The 18,054-nt window shown below is 38.6% G+C and overlaps 4 protein-coding genes across 4 annotated transcripts; 3 read left to right on the forward strand and 1 right to left on the reverse strand.

Moving 5' to 3' along the window:
- The first annotated feature begins 478 nt into the window (after positions 1 to 478).
- LOC121762729 (macro domain-containing protein VPA0103-like) lies at positions 479 to 5,596 on the forward strand. The gene is made up of 7 exons (XM_042158705.1): positions 479 to 860; positions 1,249 to 1,297; positions 1,374 to 1,476; positions 3,848 to 3,943; positions 4,042 to 4,116; positions 4,848 to 4,917; positions 5,332 to 5,596. The coding sequence occupies exons 1-7, from the start codon at positions 525 to 527 to the stop codon at positions 5,404 to 5,406; spliced, it is 804 nt and encodes a 267-aa protein (XP_042014639.1). The 5' UTR covers positions 479 to 524; the 3' UTR covers positions 5,407 to 5,596.
- Positions 5,597 to 6,603: 1,007 nt separating this feature from the next.
- Positions 6,604 to 9,135, forward strand: LOC121762714 (superoxide dismutase [Mn], mitochondrial-like). Its single transcript, XM_042158677.1, has 6 exons — positions 6,604 to 6,992; positions 7,564 to 7,610; positions 7,690 to 7,815; positions 7,935 to 7,991; positions 8,494 to 8,571; positions 8,878 to 9,135. Exons 1-6 carry the CDS (start codon positions 6,713 to 6,715, stop codon positions 8,968 to 8,970), a joined length of 681 nt encoding a protein of 226 aa, XP_042014611.1. The 5' UTR covers positions 6,604 to 6,712; the 3' UTR covers positions 8,971 to 9,135.
- Positions 9,136 to 9,509: 374 nt separating this feature from the next.
- Positions 9,510 to 12,311, forward strand: LOC121761810 (NPL4-like protein 2). The gene is made up of 2 exons (XM_042157480.1): positions 9,510 to 10,751; positions 11,880 to 12,311. The coding sequence occupies exons 1-2, from the start codon at positions 9,771 to 9,773 to the stop codon at positions 12,132 to 12,134; spliced, it is 1,236 nt and encodes a 411-aa protein (XP_042013414.1). The 5' UTR covers positions 9,510 to 9,770; the 3' UTR covers positions 12,135 to 12,311.
- LOC121761809 (alpha-galactosidase 3-like) lies at positions 12,309 to 16,490 on the reverse strand. Its single transcript, XM_042157479.1, has 15 exons — positions 16,170 to 16,490; positions 15,767 to 15,825; positions 15,079 to 15,135; positions 14,953 to 14,987; positions 14,745 to 14,848; positions 14,555 to 14,627; positions 14,354 to 14,412; positions 14,217 to 14,282; positions 14,043 to 14,126; positions 13,772 to 13,836; positions 13,596 to 13,678; positions 13,317 to 13,407; positions 13,172 to 13,230; positions 12,905 to 13,045; positions 12,309 to 12,769 (listed from the first exon to the last, which is right to left on the reverse strand). The coding sequence occupies exons 1-15, from the start codon at positions 16,379 to 16,381 to the stop codon at positions 12,662 to 12,664; spliced, it is 1,296 nt and encodes a 431-aa protein (XP_042013413.1). The 5' UTR covers positions 16,382 to 16,490; the 3' UTR covers positions 12,309 to 12,661.
- Positions 16,491 to 18,054: the final 1,564 nt, after the last annotated feature.

The following is an 18,054-nucleotide window of genomic DNA, read 5'->3' on the forward strand; positions in this document are numbered from 1 at the left end:
TTCGTGCAAGGACACGCGACTCTAGCGCTCACACCCAACTCCAAGAGGATCTAATTGAACACATTTGGGCAAACTTTAGCGGAGAAAATTATTAAATAATTATATTTTTATTTTTTAGGAAATTATTAAATTATGTTTTTTTACGAATTTAATGTTGTAAGTTTATTTTATTTAATGAAGTGTGTTTTTATTAATTGAATTTGGTTGGTAATAAAAAAAATGAAATTGAATGAATAGTAATTTAAGGGACGGTTAAGGGACGGATAAGGGACGGAGGGTTGCAGGTTCCGTCCCTTAATTACGGGATGGAGTAAAAAAGGTTAGTGAGACCCTCAAATAGTAGTTTAATGGACGGTTAAGGAACTGCATAGTGACAGTGTAGTGGATGTCCTAAGTCTTCCGTTGCGGCACTCTGATTCGCTGATTACAATATTAATATTATTATATATATTGATAATAAAATTATGTTTATCTCAAAACTCAGCAAAAAGGAATTGAATTATTAATTTATTATTTTCAAGCAAATGAGTCAGGCAGCTGCTTCGTCACTCTGCTCCAGAATCATCCGCTTTTTCTCAGCTCCAAATTCTCCCAAAACCCTACGCAATCTCTTCCGCCCTTTCCGCAAGAGCGATTCTCATCGGATTCTCACCGTCCGCCCCCTGCTGCGGCGCCCCTCCGTCGTTGCCACCCCTCGCCACACGCTAAGCGGCGGAACCATCGTCACAGTTGCATTTTCGAGGATGTCGAGCTCCGCCGCCGACGATTCTGTGGCGTTTCAGCTGTCGCCGTCGAGTGTTCTGAAGATTCAAATGGGCGACATTACTCGGTGGTCTGTCGACGGCTCCTCCGATGCTATTGTAAGGCTTCCCCCTCTCATTCATTATGTGTGTGTGAATGTGTGAATTTATGTACAGACGAATGATTTTTTGTAGGAAATGTAGACGATCGGTGGAATTGTGTTGGAAATTTTGGGGCTTGCTGTTGATTTTGTTGATCACGTTGCTAGTATTATTATGTTACAGAAATGTCTATGCTTTTTCAAGTTTCATGTTTATGTAATTTTTGTTTCTAGCCATTCTGAATTAATTTTTATTTTAGGATTTTAGTTGTTATTTTAGTACTGTTATGACAAGATTGCAAATGATCATTTCCATGTTCTGTTTTGCTTAATTTAGCCTTGAAGATTGTTTACTATAACCTTTGGACTTAACATTCTCCAAGATTGAAATTAGTCACTCCTTACAGGTCAATCCAGCAAATGAACGGATGCTTGGAGGTGGTGGTGCTGATGGAGGTGAGATTCTATTACTTTGTTTATGACTTTTTTTCTAGCTTTATCTTATCTTTTGTCTGAATCTATATATTTCAAGCCATACATCGAGCTGCTGGTCCAGAACTACGGGAAGCATGCTATGAGGTCCCAGAAGTGAGGCCTGGAGTTCGTTGCCCCACAGGAGAAGCAAGGATTACCCCGTATGTGTTGCTGAAAACAATATTCTTCTCTCTTTCGTTTCATTGGTAATGCGATGGTATAATGTTAAGAGCACAATTCTCTTAACGAAGAAATCCTGCGATTACACTCGCAACACACCAATCCGGCGCCCCGAACGTTGGGGTCGGCGGCTCAATTCGTGGCTGGCGCGGAGAACTTCCTCCGTCGGCAGTCTTCAAGGTTTGATAAGGAGTTTTGCACAAGTGATGTGGGAATATTATTTCTTCATTCAATGAATAAAAAGATAACAACCTAGCCCTATTTATAATACTAGAATACTAGCTTAGGGAACAAGAAAACAAGATATGAAAATATACTATGAATCAAAAGATATGGAGAATAAAAAGATAACTAAATATTTGGGGAATCCTAAGATATAGGAGGATCGTAACAACTCCCCCACGGTTAAAATCCACCTTGTCCTCAAGGTGGGAACCATGGAACCACGGGCACAGTCGACGATAGCAAAAGCATTGAAACGTCACCTCCTGGATCAAATGCGATTAGGAACATGATCACCATCATTTCACTTATGACTCCCACCAACATTTCTACGCCGTCCCTTTCCTCTCTCGCCTTCGTCTTCACAAAATCATCCTCGATGGCTGGGACTTGGAGGAGGCTCCGGATCATGCACCGACTCCTGACGCCGGCATCATTCCTACGCCCCCCAAACTGCTTGTCCTCCATGAATCGCTGCACAAGGACTCTTACCAGCTGGAACTCCGCAACAGTGAGGTTGTAGGAACGCCTCTCATCACCATCTACTCTATCATCTTCATAATCATCATCAGAGTCCAAACACTTATGCTGTGAACAATTATCAACACATGATGAAGATGAATCAGTCACTCCCACCACATCCCAAAGCAAGTCCGAATCATCACTCATCTTCACAGAATGGCATTCCATCTTTGTGAACTCATCATCATCAAAAGTAGCCTTATCATGATTATTATCATCTACTAGAGATGATTTTGAATCATCAGCCTCTTCAAGAAAACTACCCATCCAGTTCGAGGAATCATTTTTTTCCTGATGAGCATCTGATTCTTGATCCAGGCTTGAAGAATGGCAGCCGGGAATCAATTCGATTTCATAGCAAAATTCTTCATCCACCATCTTTTCTTCAAACCCCATGATTTCAGGGCGCCAAGGTTGTGTGCTCGGGCGTGGGCTGCTCTGCTGCCGGAAGTGATCGGTTTGTCGCCTGGGTGTATCCCAACGACTAGGCAGACACTGTGGTGGCTGATCATAATCCGAGTATCCTTGCAATGCACGGTGAGGCGGTGGTTCCCAACAAGAGGGCTGCCATGACCGTGGTGGGTCGTAGGGCTGGAAGCTCGGTATTGGTCGGTTACCGGGAGGATCCCAACCGGAGGGGCGGTTGATGGGGGGGTCCCACGATGTAGGCTGTCGGTACCCCCGAAACCCCTATCAAACTCCGTTGTGACGCGAGCTGCTGGTCTATCCCAGCTCGTGCGAGGCCACGAAGCAGTGTGCGCGCGATATGGAATCGTGCCAGAGCCAGGCTGTGCGAGCCCTGCCTCTCGCCTGTTTAAATCACGACCCGTGCCCCTACGCCGGCGGACATCCCCACAACGGACACGCCTGCCGTGATTGAAAACTGGGGGGCCGTCCTCGTCGGTCGGCCAGACGTCTCCCTGGGAACGATACCCATCGACGTCCCCGTCGTCCGAAAAATAGGGTTGATCCGGTTTGGGAAGGCGTGTGGCCTTCAACCTATCAACCCTTCTATCCCTCGCATCCAATTTAAATTCCAATTGATCAAATCTTGCCATAATTTTGTCGAGCGCTGACAAAGTAGGTACGAGCGCCCCCGATCCATTGCGCAGCGCGCTGCTTGACTCCGGGTCGTCTCGTCGTATCCGCTGCCATCCGTCACCGAGGTAGCCACTCGCCGTGAAGCGTCGGGGCTGATCAGCCATGGTTGAGCTCTGGATGAAAGCACCAGTTGTTAAGAGCACAATTCTCTTAACGAAGAAATCCTGCGATTACACTCGCAACACACCAATCCGGCGCCCCGAACGTTGGGGTCGGCGGCTCAATTCGTGGCTGGCGCGGAGAACTTCCTCCGTCGGCAGTCTTCAAGGTTTGATAAGGAGTTTTGCACAAGTAATGTGGGAATATTATTTCTTCATTCAATGAATAAAAAGATAACAACCTAGCCCTATTTATAATACTAGAATACTAGCTTAGGGAACAAGAAAACAAGATATGAAAATATACTATGAATCAAAAGATATGGGGAATAAAAAGATAACTAAATATTTGGGGAATCCTAAGATATAGGAGGATCGTAACATATAAGCTAATGTTTCAAATGAATAGGGGCTTTCGGTTGCCAGCTTCTCATGTTATTCATACAGTTGGACCAATTTATGATTCAGATAAGAACCCTGAAGCTGCTTTGAGAAATGCATACAGGTACTTTGTTGAGCTCTGTCAATATTCACTTATTATGATTTGCAAGTTGAATTTCTGAAATGCTGAATTTGTTTTGTTTTGTGTAAAACTTGTTACAGAAACAGTCTACGTGTGGCGAAAGAGCACAACTTTCAATACATTGCATTTACAGCTATATCGTGCGGGGTCTATGGGTATGTTGTCATGGACTCAGGATATCAGTATTATTGTCTTAATGAAACTTTAAATTATTGTATTGCATCTAGATCACCTTTTATAATTATCTATTTAAATATAATTTGTCGGGCTAAGTTTGCAACCTATACTTACAAGCTATGATGAACTAGGTCATTTGCTCTGTGATTCTTCACCTCAACCTTTTCCTTACTAATTTTACTAACTTATTGGTTCTTGAAGATATGTTGCATCTGTTCTGCCAATAAGAAATGTGTGGGTTTTTTTTAATGTCGGGCATGTTAATGTTAATCTTTCTCTAATTTAAAACTTCTTTTATTTAAAAATGGAACTGGGATATCAAGCTTCAGTTGGATACATATTGTCATCTGAATAGGAGTATCCTACATGCTGGTTTCTGACGTTTTGGATTCCCTCCATCCACAAATGGTTTAAATAAAGTGGTTGTAGATGTGTTTTTAGTGGATATAGCAATATAGGGTATGACTAAGGGTCCCATCATGTAGAAGTAAGAGCAGTTTTTGGTACAAAAGGTAGTGTGTATAAGGTTGAAATATGAAGTAGAGTGGGCATCTATAAAAAAGAATTCTGGTACTCTTTGTGGATGCCAAAATACAAATAAAGCAAACGTTGACGGAGGGAGTATTGTTTACTTCCCCATGATATATCTTTCTTAAGTTCATGTAGTCTGTTAAATCTTCTGCTAGTCTCTTATACTCTTTATTTGCAGCTATCCTTTTGATGAGGCTGCCAAAGTGGCCATATCTACGGTGAATGCATCTGCTGGTGACTTTAAGGAGGTACTTTCTTCTTCACCAAGATGCTATAAATTACTTCTTACCCTCTCCTAGTGCTTCTTATCGTCTAAAAGATTGTGTGCCTATATGCAATTAGTTTGATAAAGTAGGAGCCTTATATTGATTCAATTAGATTATTTTCTTGTCCAGCTTCTTGTATTTGAACTCTTTACTCGAGCAGCAATCTTGAAGTACAAGATTTTCATGTAATTGTGACTATAGGCTACCATCATTTCTCTCCAATATTAAAATACTTAAGAATACACATAAGAAACTAGTGGAAGAATTAGTGTCAACATGATTTATTTTGTCCCTTCTCCGTTTTCTAAATTTAATAACTGATCTGTGCGATATACATCTCTTCCTTGGTAGAAGTTTTATTGAAGTGATTATATTGCCATTTCATATGCTTTTCAGGTGCATTTCGTTCTCTTCTCGGACGAGATATACAATGTTTGGGTGAAAACTGCCAGTCAATTGCTTAAAAATTGATGAATCCGGCACCGTGGCTATCCTGAATGGATATTAGACAGGCATGAGCTACTTGTTCATGAAGTTAACTAAACTTGTGATGAACAAAGACTCTCAGATCTATAAGACATACCCTTTGATACATGGTAATTTAGAGATATTGTATTTTGTGCTGCTATTTATAGGCTAATAAATCTTTTATTTTTAAGTATGGGTGATATTCGAACTATTTTTAAAAGGAAAGTATCTGTTTTTTTACATAGATCGTTTGCTAGTACTTATAATCATCCCATTCCTAATCGACACCTTTTCATATTGACATATCTTTGTGGTGTGAAAAAATGACGAGAAAATAAAGCCACATAAGTACAACATTCTCTCTTGCTCATATGCTGGCTTCTTCTCTTAGACTGCCGAACTGCCATGGTAGGTTGTGTCCTCGAACAACTGTCATGGCCTCGCCTTCGTCAAGGTTGTTGACGATGCCAGGGTCGCCTTCGGTTGCGCACATCCTTTATCCAAGAATTCAAAATTGAGTCCTAAATCCCTAGAATTATGTTCCGACTTCCGAGAATTTGAGGACTGAATCCGGTTGGAAAAGCAACTTGTACAATCACTTGGTGAAACTTAGAAAATAAAAAATAACAATATACTCATACATCTCTTCATTCTCTCTTAGCTAAATCACACACTTTTATTTGATTACTTTCAGGAGCAATATTGAAAAAACCTATTTATACAAATTCAAGATGATAACTATTTAGTGAAAGACAAAAAATGATCACGTATTTATAAATTTAGTGAGGTTATAAAGGTAGTTATTGATGTCTTTTCCAACAAGTAGTGATCATCTTTGATTTCTCTTCTAACAAGTGGTTATCATCTTATATTCGTCGCTATCAAAATGGTTATACAAGTTGATTTTTTCAACAAATGATGCTCCGAAGCCTTCTCCGACCCTCTACCGACTCGGTCCTTCTCTGCCCCACCTCCAACTTCGCCGGCAATCACCGAGCCAATTTCAAACATAGTAAAACTTCGCCTACGCCAAACACACATTTAAATTGTTCGGTTGAATCATTTTCGGAAAATCCTGAAAAAAAGAGCAGAAATAGATATTTAACTCTAAAAAAATGGCTCTCTCCAAAATGAAGTTAAAACGGTTACAGTAATTTTTGGAAATTCAATAAACCTTATACTCCTTTTTAACCTATTCAAGACTCAAGCTTTCAAGAGTAAGGTTGAAAATTGAAATCAAATCTCTCTCTCTCTCTCTCTCTCTCTCTCTCTCTCTACATTTCTCCAGAAGAGCGAGTGAGATACTCTAATGGCGCTCCGAACCCTAATCGCTAGAAATCCCCTGAGGGCGGCAGCTCCTGCCGCTTCTCGCGGCCTCCAGACATTCTCGTTGCCCGATCTGTCCTACGATTACGGCGAGCTGGAGCCCGCCATCAGCGCCGAGATCATGCAGCTGCACCACCAGAAGCACCACCAAACTTACATCACCAATTACAATAAGGCCCTTGAGCAGCTCGACGCCGCAGCAGCCAAGGGCGACGCCTCCACCGTCGTCAAGCTTCAGAGCGCTATCAAATTCAACGGAGGAGGTATGCTTACCTCATTTCCAATTACTCCCATTTCTCAATTTTCAGTCTTGATGTTCGGTTGCTTGAGTTGAACCTTTTGCTAAGGGTTTCGCATTTATGTGGTTTGATTCTTAGAGTACATTTATTTGGTAAAAATTCATTTTAATTCGTGCTTTTCAATCTGACCTAGTCATAATTTTAGGGGGGTAGCATTCAAAATCCATAGAAAAATTCTTTGCAATTTGCAAATTTGCTGATTGTTATACTAAGCAAAATTCTTAATTTCAGGAGTTATGGTAGTTACCAGTAATTTGAGCAACTAATTATGTAATGTATGTTCTTACTTTTTGCACGGATTGGTTACAAATTTTAATTATTTCAATTCTCAGTTCCATTCTATTACCAAGATCTTGGGCCAAAGATAACACATGTGTATTGCACACATATATACAAAACCTTCTTTTGTTTAGTTTGGCGAGGAGCGTAGTACCTTTTTTGGCTACTTATGCTAGATATGTGGTTGTAGCCAAGATAATCTTCTTGATGCGTGTTATTCCTAGCTCTAATTTTGTTTTTTCTGTTTTTTTGATAGGTCATGTTAATCACTCAATTTTCTGGAAGAATCTTGCTCCTGTTCGTGTAAGTACTCTTATCTAATGCTTGATAGTTGCATTTTTATTATATTGTTGATTTTTTTACTCGGTAATCTCTCTTTCAGGCTGGTGGTGGTGAGCCTCCTCATGGTTCTTTGCATAAGGCCATCGACAGCAACTTTGGATCTTTTGAAGCTCTAATTCAGAAGATGAATGCAGAAGGTGCTGCTGTACAGGGTTCAGGATGGGTGGTATGGATTTTTCATTTCTATGACCATCATGTTTCAACTCATTGATAGTTATGATGCTTCTGAATGGTGTAATCTCTTGCTAATTTATTTTCCTTGAACTACTCAATTGGTATATCCAGTGGCTTGGTTTGGACAAAGAATTCAAGCGCCTAGTAGTTGAGACCACTGGAAATCAGGCAAGTGTAGTGGTTTTGATTTTACACTCAACCCCTTCAGTTTCATTAAGTTCTCAAGTTTATTGAGTTGTAGATAAAAGTTGCCTAGAACTTGAAATTAACATGCTTGCCCTGTCAGAACTTTCTTGGTTTGAAATATAAGTCTGGTTATTTCTTGTTTATATAAATAGTTTGTGAGCAGATGATTTTAGGCCCTTGTCTCTTGGTTTTGCAACTATTATGAATTTGTGCATGGGACTATTGCGGTTTTTGATGATTTTACCTCAGTTGATATTGAATGTAGGATTTTGAGATTCCTTGGCCTAAGTTGCCATCTTTTCTTATTGTGAAGGCGTAATACAGTCATTGGATATATTAGGTTTTCGGTCAGGTTCTTAAATTAGATTATGAATAAGATGTGCCAGTGAGAATTTACTAGTAAAAGCTATAAATCAGTCAATAAAATTAATGATTTCTGACTTTATGAAACTTGTGGTGATGCCTCGCCTATCTTCTGTTGCAGGATCCACTGGTTACCAAAGGAGCTAGTTTGGTCCCTCTGCTTGGTATTGACGTCTGGGAACATGCATACTATTTGCAGGTGCTTCCTCTTATTTGAATCGCTATTTTTACTAGTATTGAATAACCTCACATGCTGCTGACTAGCAGAATCCTAATGTGCAAAACTCCACTCTGCCTGTTCACAGCTACTAATCGACAATGCCACACAGTAGCAAGGCTTCTAATATTTTTTTATGCTCTTCAATACTATTCTCTTAACTACTTATACTTCTTAGTTGATTCTTTCTGCCATTGCCATGTTGTGGTTTCTAGTCCAGCCGTCTCTTATCTCACAGGCTATACAAATCTTGGCACTGATGTCATTTCATTGCCTTGCGTTTTGCAGTACAAGAACGTGAGGCCGGACTACTTGAAGAATATCTGGAATGTTATAAACTGGAAATATGCTAGTGAAGTTTTCGATAAAGAAAGTGCATGATTGATGAAGTTGTTGAGTTGTTGAATTTGAGAGGAATAAATTTAGTCATGATGCTGAGGTGATCCTTTTTTTCGTTAGTATGATGTTCACTTGTTCCAGCACACTTTGACATTGTATATTTTACGTTTCACCAATAATGTTTATACTCTCAATTTCTGTTGCGAAGTATCATGGTATGTTTTCACTTTTCAGTTAATTAAGTTTCGTTTTGAATATGCTAAAGAAGCTATTTATATTACAAGAATGTCTCGCTTTGTTCAAAAGATAATTCCTTTCCTGTATTCAGCAAAGTGCATTTTTATATTCTTGAACACAAGAAAATTGAAAATTGGATTAACAAAATAACAATTTTGTTATTTTGTGGCAATTTTATTATTATTCCTCTAATTTCTCATAATTACTACATTAATACTTATTTATAATTTTCATTTTATTAAATTAAGCAATTTCTTTAATTCTATTGATTTTTATTAATTAAACATAAACAATAAATACAACTTAAATGCCTTGTCTATCGATAAAACAGTTTATAGATTAAAACAATAAAATCATAGAAAAATCGAGAAGGAAAAGGAATTGGAAAAAGAAGAAATCTTTCCTAAATCTCGTCTCCTTCTTCTTCCCTACTCCAAACTCTGTCCTTCCTCTCCAATTATTCAATTCCCCAAATTTACTGCTTGGTATCCTATATATATGCATACTTCTTGCTGAAGAGGATACTAATTTATTGCACCAACGCAACGCACACCAACTATCTGTGAAAATTCCCAAACCGCTTCTCCCCGCACACTTCAGCAAAGATGATGATCAGAATCCGGAGCCGCGACGGTCTTGAGCGGGTCTCAATCGACAACCCTCGCGCCACCGTCGCTGCGCTCAAGTCCGGGATCGAATCCCAGCTCCGGGTTCCCGTGCAAGCCCAGATTCTCTCCACCAATCAAAATTTGCTTCTTGCGAAATCCCAAACCGATCTGACCCGGTTCACCGACATGATCGACCCGAACACCGCGCTGACCGCTCTCAACATCGGCCACGGCTCCATCGTGTATCTCGCCTACGAGGGCGAGCGGACGGTGGCGGGGCCGGCCTTCCACCCTTCGGGGTCGTTCGGGAAGAAGATGACGATGGACGATTTAATTGCCAAGCAGATGAGGATCACGCACCAGGAGAACCCCCATTGCGAGCTCGTCTCGTTCGATCGCGATGCCGCGAATGCTTTCCAGCAATACGTGAACGAAAGCTTGGCTTTTGCGGTGAAGCGTGGTGGTTTTATGTACGGGACGGTGTCGGAGGAGGGGAAGGTGGAGGTGGATTTCATCTATGAGCCGCCGCAGCAGGGCACGGAGGAGAATTTGATCCTTTTGAGGGACCTTGATGAGGAGAATCTGGTTGAGGCCATAGCTTTGGGGCTGGGGATGAGGAAGGTGGGGTTTATATTCACGCAGACGGTAAGTCAAGATAAGAAGGACTACACAATGTCGAATTCGGAGGTTTTGCAGGCAGTGGAGCTGCAGGCGGAGGGGGATTTGAAGGAGTGGGTGACTGCTGTGGTGAAGCTGGAGGTGAGTGAGGATGGGTCAGCAGCTGTGCATTTTGAGGCTTTTCAGATGAGTGATATGTGCGTGAGGTTGTTTAAAGAGGGTTGGTTTGAGCGGGATCTCAAAGAGGAGATTGATCCCAAGTTGTCGAGGATGACGAAGGACGTTGTGGTTGGAGGGAAGGACACCAAGGATGTTGATAATGACTTCTTCATGGTGGTTGTCAAGATTGTTGATCACCAGGTTAGCATTTTCTTTATTCATTTATTGAAACTACATTGCGTCATTTTCTCGATATTAAACTTTGTTTTGGCTAAAGATTGGTTTGCTGATGTGAATTGTATGTTAAAGGTCTTGGGGTTTCATACGCGTGAGTTTTTCTTGTAGCTTAAACAATGTGACTGTCTGTCCTTTTAGATAGCTAGCTTATTTGATCGAATACTTGAGTACGTTTTATTTGGTTTGAACTTGATAGGTAGACTGAAACCCATGGATGAGTCTGCTATCTGATCCTTAGAGATCATATTTTGGGAATATTTTCCAAAGAAAGATATTGTTTTGAGTCAAATTCAGCCCTACAATGACATGATAAGTAACTCTCAAACATGATTCTGTTTTTGTTTTTTGTCTCTCAAGTCTCAACCAAAATGAATGTTATTTTCTTTCTTGCACCAATACGCTTTTCAATCTAGTGAATTTTTCACATTACAATTGGAAGATTGGTGTTGTGGTTTATTCTCTTTAACCAAATGATTCTCTCTCACTGGAGCACAACTTTCCACTTTGACACATTATCGTTCTTGCAATACTTAAAAATCATCACTGCAAGTTTTTTTATTCACCACTAGCTATGTGAAAACAATGTTGACATGGTGCCCACTAGCTACTTAGCAAATTATACTAAGTATTCTTGTTGTTTCTATCTCTTTTTGGCTGTTGGTTTTCAATTTTGTTTCACAGAATGCTGTTGTGTTATCTTGTCGGCTGCTTTTGCAGACTTGCTACACATATTAGCTTGTTACTGTGTGCAAGGATTCTGGTATAGGGTATTTGAGACATTGTTATATTTCTTTACTTAAGAGTTTGGTATATCAAATCTTGATATGACATGTTCTCACCTTGGTTACTGCTAACAGCATATTTCTGGATAATGATCTTTACATTTTAGATCTGCTGATGCATGTGAATTTAGCAATAGATCCAAAATAGGGCCTAACAATTGAATACTATGAACAGAAATGAATCATGATAATTCAATTATATTATCTCCAGTTTTGTGACACACTGTTGGGAAAATCTTTGTGAAAATAGTATATATGACATGTTTTCTTGATTTATAAACACTGATGAAAGCTCTTGTGTTAATCTCAGGGCCCACTTTCTTCAACATTTCCTATCGAGAACAGGATCATCACAGTGACAATGAGGGCGTTGAAGAACCATCTGGATCGGGCAAAGAATCTCCCCTTTGTGAAACGGATTTCGGACTTTCATCTGCTGCTGTTGCTCGTGAGGTTTCTAGACGTGAACTCCGACGTCCCAGCATTGGCAGGGTGTGTTCAGACACAGTCCATAGTGCCAGAAGGATACCAGATATTGATCGAGTCGCTGGCCGCTGCTTCTTAGTCGTCTCTGAATCGAGCTGTGCATCGTCGAATTCAACTCATGTTTATACTACCTTCTTTCCTTTGGTGGTCTGGTTGTTGTTTATGAATATAGTTCATTATTGATATTTCTCTTTTACACTATCTGGTGAAAATTGGGACAATTTGTTTTATTGCAATAAATTCAGCTGTTCCATCACTATAAAATTACATTCGAATTGGACTTAAGAGATGAAACACCATTTGTACAGAATCTTGGCCCAAGTGTGGCCTTATAAATGGAAATACAGAATCTTGTACTGAAACAGACCACAAAGATTCAATTGATCTTGCAATAATACACACTAAATGGGGAAGAAAACTGCAAATCCATCTTCTAACTCTGCCTGCTTATTCATGGAATAACAACAAATTTACACAAACAAGCAACTCTTGCAACAACCGATATCCACAGCATCCAGCACAAAACCGACAACCAAACAGTAGCTTATTCTTCAATACAGACAACTGCTAGAATTGATGTACCACGATTCTCAAAGCAGCAAGAGATTAACTAGACGAATAGGTCGTTGATGGGGTGAAAATGTACATCTCAGAAGAGTGAGCATCGACTCGAGCACTGAAAGAGGCCCTACTGTTCTCTGATACACACTCTTTCTGCAAAAAATATGGTAATATGAACTTCAGTATGTTTATGAGAAAACTCATCACCTCTAAAAAATGAAGAACTAATTATCGAAGACAACTAATTGGCAATGGTGAAATGTCCAAACTCAGATTATATCTACCCACCTTCCATAAGTCTCGAACAGAGACACTGATGGAAGACTCGAGTCCAAGTACATCCCATTTAACTGTGATAGACGAAGCTTTTGAACCTCTATTCCATAGAACGACAGTTAAACGCTGACCAGAGAGTGGGCCTGCCCACACCTGAAACCAAACTAGCTTGTTAATGCCAAGCATTCTTGAATATCCGCAGTTGCAAGGCATATCGAGGCGCTAGATCACAAACTTTTTCTGCTTATTGGAAGGAAAGAATGATTAACAATCGGATACCTGATAAGAATTATCTGGTCCATATGAATATACTTTCCTTCCTTGAACTCCTAGTGAATCTGCACGCAGAAATAGAATTAAAAATTTCTATTAATACAATGCGCACACACAATAGGGGCTGCACAGCAGCAAAGAAACTCTGTACCTTGGTTTACAGCAATAACCTCCTCGTTACTAAGAATTTCTAATGTCTCTGAAGTGATATTTCTAACATCACATCCTATCAAAAGCGGAGCCTGAGAAAATTAAATTTGTAAATGTAAGATAAATGAGTAGAAGTAATTATTTTGTGCAGAAGGCTGCACGCTGTGAGGTGGTTTTTCGTAAAAAGATGGCACATTTAGTAGGCTAAGGACTAGAAAAAATAAACCTTCATTTAGGCCTAAAATGGCTCAAAACTCATTGTTAGAGAAAAACAAAGAACCTTCATCAGAGCCCAGATGCTGAAATGTGCTCGATACTCCTCGTAGGTCATGCCACCGTTTCCAACTTCCAACATATCGGGGTCTGCCAACATGAGTAGAAATGTACAAAGAATTACTATGCTTATTTCATTGTCGAATCTTGGCTCCAATGTACATAACAAGATCACAGTTTTACCATTCCATCCGCCAGGTCCCGCATAAGCTGCCCACTTATCGTTGAGATCAGCGATTGTTGTCATGCTAAGCCAAACGGACAAACATTAGCACATCATCTTGTTTAAACATGTGAACGTGAAGTAAGTGAACAATACTTTTAACATGGAAATAAATACACAGTCGGTCTCAAATGAGAATAATCATGTAACACTGAGAACTCTTTACGTATATGCAGAAACAATAGTTGGTTCAACACATGAGGTGCTAAGAGAGAAGGAAGAGTTCAAAACCTTGCCCACGAATCCTTGATGTCGTCAGTTGTCCGCCAACTGTTTCCGACTGTGCCAGCCCATAAGGCTGGGTCATCCACACCCCTGGTATTTTGTTTTTTCGCCAAAGCCAAATTTTATAGTAGTATGCAAATCAAGGTTAATAACGCGAGTGTTAAAGGTTATAAACACTACCAGTCACAAAGCGAGTAGAATATCGACCTGCCAGTTGCATTCAGGGCATCACGCATTGGTGGATACCTGAAATCGTGGATATACAATTACTCTGAACATAATGATGCAAACATATAAAATTATATTTGGAGACTCACCTTTCTTTTGGAGGAATGCCCAGATTGAAACAATTGTCATACTTCAAGTAATCGACACCCTAAATGCCAAACAAATATGAAGTCATACGTCAAGTTATCAACGTTATACGCGACAAACCAGATAAAAGCACCCAAAAGTCACGAAACAGCAGCAGCAACGAGACAGAAGGATGTTACTGAAGACTAAACACCTAAACTCACCCAAAACGCAAAGAGTTTGGCATCATCGGATTCATGAAAAATGGATCCAGGTCGCACTTGACAGGTGAAAGCCCTGTGGAATATTCATTTTTTGAAGACAATGAGAATAAAGGATAACAGCAGTGGCATCTTACAGTATGCGAGAAACACTTTTAATAACGAAAGCCAGGTGATAGAGAAATAGACCCACCCTGCATCCGAGTAGATACCTAGCTTCAGGCCCTTTGAGTGCACATAATCGGCAAGAGCTTTTATGCCAGATGGAAAAGTTTTTTCATCCGGAACTAGCTGACCCTGCGTATTTCCAGGGCATTCATGTAAGTAGGAACTCAAGGTGATCAATACGCCTAAAGTATAAAACCATTATAATGGACATAGTTTCCGAGATGCTTTTTTACCTTAGAGTCCCGTGCCATTTCAGACCAGCAATCATCTGCATTTCATTATCGTAGAGCGTTAATTCTCAAGAAAGGGTAGCTGAGCAAACAGCTGTAAGATGAAAATAAATTGGGGAAATAACTTACCGATGTTTACGTAATCATAACCTAACTTGGCCAATCCAGTTGTAACAAGTGCATCAGCTGTCAAAACATGCAAGGCCACATTAGTATCTTCATCGGAAATTTCATGACCGTTGGATTCGAAGAGAAATTTGAAATATAATTTTTAAAAAAGAAAGAAAGCAACTCGGGAAAGCTAGATAATATTTCATGATACAACAGGGAAGAGTGGAAGGTGAATTCCATACAAAGTTTTCGAGTTTCTCGGGGAATATTTTGCAGCCTATGGCGAATCATCATTCATGCAAGAAAATTCTAAAATGAAAAGATGATTTACTTCGATTTGGAAGGGGAATTCAAGGATTATCCGAGACATGACCATAGATATCAAGTCGAAAAAACAGTTACACATGCCCCCAAAAGTACAAGCAAGTCGAAACCATTTTTTTCAAACGAATGTAAACAATAAAACAAGCAGTTTGAGCATATAGATACCAAACTATATCCAAATGAGATCAGAACTCGCGGTAGGCAAAAACCTAACCTATGGTCCCTCGCATAAAAGATATATTGTCGCTATTGAATTACGTATAAAACAAGCAGCCACATTTTGATACTTACTCATCTCACAGAAACTAGCTTCTATCATTGAACAACATCAAAACATTCTAAACATTGATAGCATCACAACTGCAGCAAGAGAAAGCAGTACCTGTTTCCTTGATAACCTTTTCATTGATATCACAAGCAAAAAAGTTCCAGCTATTCCATCTGCTCCAACAAACAAAAAACTAAATAAAACAGATATATATGACCTTAACTCCACCATTATTAAGATGAAAACTTGTGCATCAAATCAGTCCATAATTTCGATTTTAAACAACCTCAAAGGCAAAGAGAATCTAAAAGGGTAAATACATTAGTAATTAGGGATCAAGATTTAAACTTGCAAACAGAAAAATCAAAGCTTTGCAATAAGCAAATACAACAGCCAGAAGACTTCCCCCCAACCTCATATTCCCAACCACCCCATTAAACTAGAGAATCATAAAAAAACAAGAAATTAACAGCAAACCATTGACAATAACAATAAAAAAAGGCCAAAATCATGTTACCCCATCTGTGGAGTTGTGCCCAAACCATTGTTCAGCTGAAGAATCCCATAGTTTGATGTGTCATAAATGTTACTAATTGGCTTGTCTTGACCCTTCAAGTAAGGATGCAGAGGCAGCACCCTTACACTAAGTGACACTGAAATCAAATTTGCAAAAACAACTGCTGCAAGAATCCCCACAGCCATTGAATAATAATTGGCAAGCTTAGCCATTCAATCAAGCAACAATCTTTATCTGATCTTCTCTCTCCCCCTCAATTCCTCTACCTAGAAATGAGAAGAAACTGTCTCTTAGAGAGAGAAAGCGTAGGAAAATCAAGATGTGAGTAATACTTATATGCATGCTAGTAAAAGTAAACATTGTATAATTGTTGGACCCCATTTCTTACTCAAAGCTTGTTACAATTAGAAATTTCATTGTTACTTTGGATAAAGTGGTTGATTGTAGAGCCCATGTGTTCATTGGGATAGTGGTCTCCAGATACTCCGGTTTTAAACACGATTTTTTTATTTATTTTATTTTATTTTATTTTATTTTATTTTCATGCTAGCTGTTTATACTCTACTAAAAAAGGTTGGTTTTTTGTTCAATATAATTGTTGCTTTTCTTTTAAATCTAAAATTAAAGTTTATAATTAGCATCATCAATTGTCATCTTAAGAATTATACTTATTCTTTTTGTGATTGGGATTGGTGAAATTCCAAAGAGGTAAGGTTAAGTGGAAAGAGTTTCTTGCGTAGATGAAATAATACATGTGAGTATGTGACCATTCAAGGCTTCTAGCTCATTCTTATACAAGTGACACGTACACAAATTACAATCGATTAATTACTTTAATTAAAAAAATTCGAGGGCTAAACTTTATGCTTTGTTATATTGTATGAGAGGAAAACGAAAAAAAAAATTGTCTGCCTACACAAGAACGACTATTGGTTATTGTAGAAAATAATGACATTTGGATTGGATATACATTCCAAAAAGGATTTGTCTCCACTGATTAATTGTAGAAGATGATGACATTTGGATGGATATTGGAATTACTCCTATATAATCAGAAAAATCATAAAATTTAGTTAATTTTTAGCTAATTTTACAACTTTAAAAATATATGATTATATTATAAGTTTGATCATTTTACAATGGTCTCATAGCTAACAAAATCATGATCTATGTGTCATTTTTTTTATTTATAGTTTCTATTTGGATAATTTTTAAAAATTGTTGAACACAAAGTAAGATGGAGAAGTACGATATAGTAAAAAATGAAGACACACAAGATGCCGAATATTTTGATCATAGAATGATTGAGAAAATTGAAAAGGCTATTATATATAATTAGCTATTTTTGAAAATAGCATAATTGACTAGAAAATGAACAAATTTAATGATGTTTTTGGCAATTTACCTTAATATTTAATTGCTTTAGTATTTTGTAAAAGCTAAAAGTTCAATTTAAAATAAAGAAAAAAAAACTCTATTTGAAACTAATTATAACCTTCTTGTAAATTATTATGATTCAAACTTATCACATTTAGCTTCAGAAAACCCATTTCATGACTAGACCATTTAAAAAATAATTCCTCTCTTTTGTTATTTTTGAGTGAAAATGATGACATTTGGATTAGATATGCAAGTTAACGTGTCCAATTATAATATGAGAATGTTTATAAACTTTCTTAATTTGAAAAGTTAAAATGATAACTCTATTTGAAATGCCTGCCTTGGTCATCTAATATATCATTGAATTATTTAATGGATATACTCTAGCTACACAGTTATAATCAATATGATATTCTTTCACTAATAACAAAAGCATAGTTATTGGCCAATACGAATTGACCATTTCTGTGATTAGAATCCAATTAAACATTGAGAAATGATTTAT

The sequence above is a fragment of the Salvia splendens genome, chromosome 13 (assembly GCF_004379255.2).
Source record: "Salvia splendens isolate huo1 chromosome 13, SspV2, whole genome shotgun sequence".
Lineage (NCBI taxonomy): Eukaryota > Viridiplantae > Streptophyta > Magnoliopsida > Lamiales > Lamiaceae > Salvia > Salvia splendens.